Source organism: Pinus tabuliformis, chromosome J (assembly GCF_031772625.1).
Source record: "Pinus tabuliformis cultivar Carrire ecotype Pingquan chromosome J, CPIR1, whole genome shotgun sequence".
In the NCBI taxonomy this organism is placed as follows: Eukaryota; Viridiplantae; Streptophyta; class Pinopsida; order Pinales; family Pinaceae; genus Pinus; species Pinus tabuliformis.
In genome coordinates this window covers 752167495-752172280 of record NC_142295.1, presented here as the reverse complement: position 1 = coordinate 752172280, position 4786 = coordinate 752167495, and the positions used below count along the sequence as shown (strand labels likewise).

The window sequence follows — 4786 nt, the reverse complement described above, 5'->3', positions numbered from 1 at the left end:
AGAACTTGAAAAGGCTTTGCCTAGGTATGTCCCTTCCCTACTTTTAGCATGTAATCAAAGATGATGGGTCTTGAGCTATATTCATTAAAACGATTTTACAATGCTCCTTGTTTCACTAATAGGATCCCTCCTAAAGTAGTTATGTGGTCTAAGATATGGAATTATGATGGTCTTCGTAAAGTGAATATTTTTTTTGGATTTCAACTCAGAAAAAAATCCTTAAAACTAGAAACCTCTATAAACATTGAATAAGTGGTCCTCTCATTGTGTTGTGCAAAGAAAATGTAGAAACTATTTCTCATTTTTTTAAGGTGTAAATTGGAAAAATAGGTTTGGAACTTTGTTTCAACAGGCATTTCCCATAGGCTGGACTGGCCCTTCCAATATTTCTCAATTTTTTGATTCATGGAAAAAGAGATATATTGGTTCTCTCTCTAACAAAACTCTTCTCATAATAATTTGCTTGGCCTTACACAAATTTCTTTGCTGCAAAATTTGGCTTTCAAGAAAGATGGCAATCTTCCAATATACCTTTCTAGGCTACAGGTAGTTGTGATTTGGGCCACTACTTTATTAGTGGAGTCTTTTAGGTCAAATTCCTCCCCATTCTCTCCCTCCTTAAATCACTTGGGGTTCAAATCACTTTTAGAGTGAAAAGAGATTTGAGCCCTGTCGGGGATTGGTAGATCCAAAGTTAAGATGGATTTAGGTTGGTTTATAATATATATGTGTGTGTGTGTGTGTGAACGTTATTGGAAAAACCATGAGCTGTCAAAACATAGAGCCCAAAAACCACCAAAGGTAAATTGACTATTTTACCTCAAATTTATTCTAATTATTAATTAGTTTATTTTTTTATGTGATTTTAGCAAGTCAAAATGTTTACAAGATGGGATAGAAGAGGACATTACAACATTTCTTCCATAGTGGCTTGGAAGCACCTCTTGGAAAAACTATTAATAAACCGGCCTAGATCCACCTTAACTCCGAATCTATCAAGCACTAACAAGGATCAAATCTCTCAAGGCGCGGACCTCTTTTTTATTGCGAAACTTGAGGAAAGGTTTGCACGTCAAGAAATTTGATCCCCCTCAGTGCTTGATAGATTCAGATTTAAGATGGATCTAGGCTAGTTTAATAATTAATAATTGTAAATATTAATTCTATTCTATTATATTATTATCTAATTTTAAAGTCATAGCTAAGCTAAACACCACATTGGCGTACTATGTGGGACAAGGGACCTGCCTCTTGGGCAACGATTTGACTGCTAAGTCTACGGAGGCATACATACTCTACTCCCTGTGGTTTTGAACCTGTGACGGTTTAAGAGGAAAGAGGTGCTATTAACCATTAAGTCAACTCAAGCTGTATCATGGGTCAATAACATGGCTTATTAATGACCAAAAAAACAATAAGTCGCTTTATATGACACTTGTTCACACGACCTTTTTTTAAATTAATCAATTTAATTAAAAGGGAAAAATAGACATAAGTACTTTGGAAATAAATCTTAACTTTTGATTTGTGTATATATTCTAGAATATTTTCTCAAGATTAAAGCTCTACCATTCAGTTATTAATTATTGATAATTAAATTAAAATTGTGGAAGTCCTACTCCAAAATAAACATGTCTATGCGCCTAATTATAATTTTATTTTAAACTATTATTAATAATAAGAAATAATTAAAAGAATTAATATATAATAATTATTATATTATTAAAAAATAATTTTAATTTTATTAAAAAAATTAATATATAATAATTATTATATCGTTAAAAAATAATTATAATTTTTTATTTCAGTATAAAATTAATTAAATGAAGTTTATAAATTATTATTAATTAAAATGAATTTTCCAATAAAACTTAAAACTATAGTATTTCAGTAAAACTAAAAATATTACAAAACTCAAAATGCTAGTTAAAAAAATCACAGCCATTCTAAAAAATCACATAAAATTTAAAACTGTGTAATGCAAATTCCCGCAGAGAGATTAATCAAGAGGATAACAATGAAATGAAATACCAACCGAAGATCCTAAAAAGAAAAAACCAATGCTAAGGAGGTTTCACTGGAGTCGACAGCAAGACTCACATATCCATTACGAACTAAACACCAATTCATGTCTTGAAAGGTGCAGGCAGGTTGAACACTCCAAAATCTGATTCCTTGAATCTTCCATTATTGTCAGTCAACATATATTTGATTTGTATATAGGCAGGTTCAAGGAAATCTCATTTCCTGAACCTTCCATTATTGTACGTCTAACATTTCTTTGGTATATCTGCAGGCAGGTTGAACAGTCCAGTCTCATTCCTTGAATCTTCCATTATTGTCGGTTGATATTTGTCATTCCTTGCATCTTCCATTCTTTGGTATATCTGCAGGCGGGTTGAACAGTCCAGTATCATTCCTTGAATCTTCCATTATTGGCCGTTGACAGTTTTTATCCTTTGAATCTTCCATTATTGGCCGTTGACATTTGTTTCTGATATATCTGCAGGACATTTTTTTTTATATATGTGCAGGCAGATTGAACAATCCTAGTCTCATTCCTTGAACCTTCCATTATTATCGGTTAACATCTTTTTGATATATGTGCATGAAGGTGGACCATTCCAAGTCTCATTCCTTGGAATCTTCCCTTACTGTCAGTCAACCAGAAATTGATGTTCGTGTAATGACTGAGAAAGGATTGTGGATAGCTGGTATGTTGGGACTGTTTTGCGGTATCTTTTTGGAATTATTAGTTACACTGTAACAGAAATTAAAATGTAATGGCAAACCAGGAAGCAGGAAAGAGAAGAGAAATGCGCGTGAAACAGCTGCAAAATGTCAAAAAAATTACACTAACGGACATTACAATGTAATGACAAAGCAGGAAGCGGGAAAGAGCAGAGAAAAGCGCGTGAAAGAGCTGGGTTGCAGGAGACGATTTTGTCGTCTCCTTTCCTGAATGTATAAAAGCTACCGCTGGAAAATCGTTTAGAGGGTGTAGAAGAGAGAGCGTGGGGCAACAGTGCTGTAGAGGCTGCAAAGTGCGGAAGAACAGAATCGGGGCATAGAAGCTAAAAAGTATTGGGAATCGGGGCATAAATTAAATGCCATTTTCCGAGTAACTGAAGAAACCATTGGCTGCAGACTGCAATTGGAGAAAGAAATCGGTGGCTGTAACGTTTTCTGTGTAAGAGGTCAGACTAGTTATCTTAAAACCATTATCAGACTAGAATATTGTGATTTTGCTGTTGTTGAATCCAGTCCAGAGTCCTTGTGCCTTCTGATCTTCTGTCTCATGATCAGAAGAAACATTACATTACAAGCTTATTGTTTTGAATGATATCTTTTACTGTGGCTCTGATTTTGTGCGGATATGCTGTGCATGGGCTTTGTTGCAGAGGTTGTTAATTGCGAATTGGAATTAGACCGAAGATGGAACAGGCGGTTATTAGCACGCTGGCAGAAAAAATGGCTTCAATGGTAGCTGAAAAACTATTTGAGGAGGTATCGCTTGTTATTGACTTCAAAGATGATTTTGAATTCATTTGTGAGGAGGTGAATTCCATTAATTCCCTCTTGAACGACGCGAGAGGAAAGAGCGCTTCCAATTCAAGTATCAGATGGGCCGTAGGATTAGGGCATTAAAGAAAAGGATCAAGATGATACACAATAGTGCTAAATATCTGAAATATGTAACGTCCGTCCTCGATGCAGATGTTCGTCTTCACGCATTCAACGCATATGATTTAGAAGAGCAATACAGCGCCAGGAGGAAACGGAGTGCTATACTCAACAGGTGTCAGTCTCACACAGTGGGCATGACTGATGACATGGGTAAAGTTATTAAATGGATAGTGGAAGACGAGGGATATGGGGTGATTGCGGTTGTGGGTATGGGGGGCTGGGCAAAAGTCATCTGGTCCAAAACGTGTTCAACAGCCCAGAGGTCCGAAAGGGTTTCGACCATCTAGTGTGGCTGACAGTTTCGCCGAAATTCTCGGTTAAAGAGCTCCTTTTGGTGACGGGAAGGCAGTATCTGAGGCTTGGGGAGGAAGACGATCAAGGTCATAAGATGTCAAGGCTAAGCGAGGGGGAGCTTTCAGACAGAATTAATAGACATTTATGTGAAAAACGTTGTTTATTTGTTCTGGATGACGTGTGGCATAAAGAAGCTTGGGAAAAGATTGGGCTGCGTTTGTCATCTGACAGACGAAATAAGATTGTGGTGACCACTCGGAACAAAAATGTTGCAGAGCATATAGGAAATCCTCGTAAGGGGACTCGCCACATCTACGAAATGGCGCATTTGTCTACTGATGACAGCTGGAAATTGTTCCTTGCTTATGCTAATTTGACCCATACTCTTCCTCCTAATTTTCCCGCTACTACTTCGCCCCCATAGCCAGTGTGCGAGAAGGGTAACTCGAACATCAGACCATGTGGCCAAGAGCATGACCGACTGACCAGCATCGCCTGCCAAATTGTAGAAAAATGTTCGGGACTACCATTGGCCGTGAAAACAATAGCAGCGTCTATGACAAAGTTAAAGATGGTTCCTAATGAGTGGGAATGTACCTTGCATCATCTCAAAGCCAGCTTGGATCGTCCAGATGAATTAGGAGAGGGAGAGACAGCCCACGTTATGCACTCTCTTCGGCTAAGTTACCAAGCTTTGCCAGCTTGCCTTAAACCTTGTTTCCTTTTACTGTTCTGCCTTTCCTCCACATTCTCATATAAAATCAGAGTACCTAGTGCATGTGTGGATCGCTGAAGGTTTTATTTC

At 37.2% G+C, this 4786-nt stretch overlaps 1 protein-coding gene across 1 annotated transcript; it reads left to right on the top strand.

The window, feature by feature from the left end:
• Positions 1-4075: 4075 nt before the first annotated feature.
• Positions 4076-4405, top strand: LOC149228916 (putative disease resistance protein At1g50180). Its single transcript, XM_089380906.1, has one exon. The coding sequence runs from the start codon at positions 4076-4078 to the stop codon at positions 4403-4405; it is 330 nt and encodes a 109-aa protein (XP_089237032.1).
• The last annotated feature ends 381 nt before the right edge of the window (positions 4406-4786 follow it).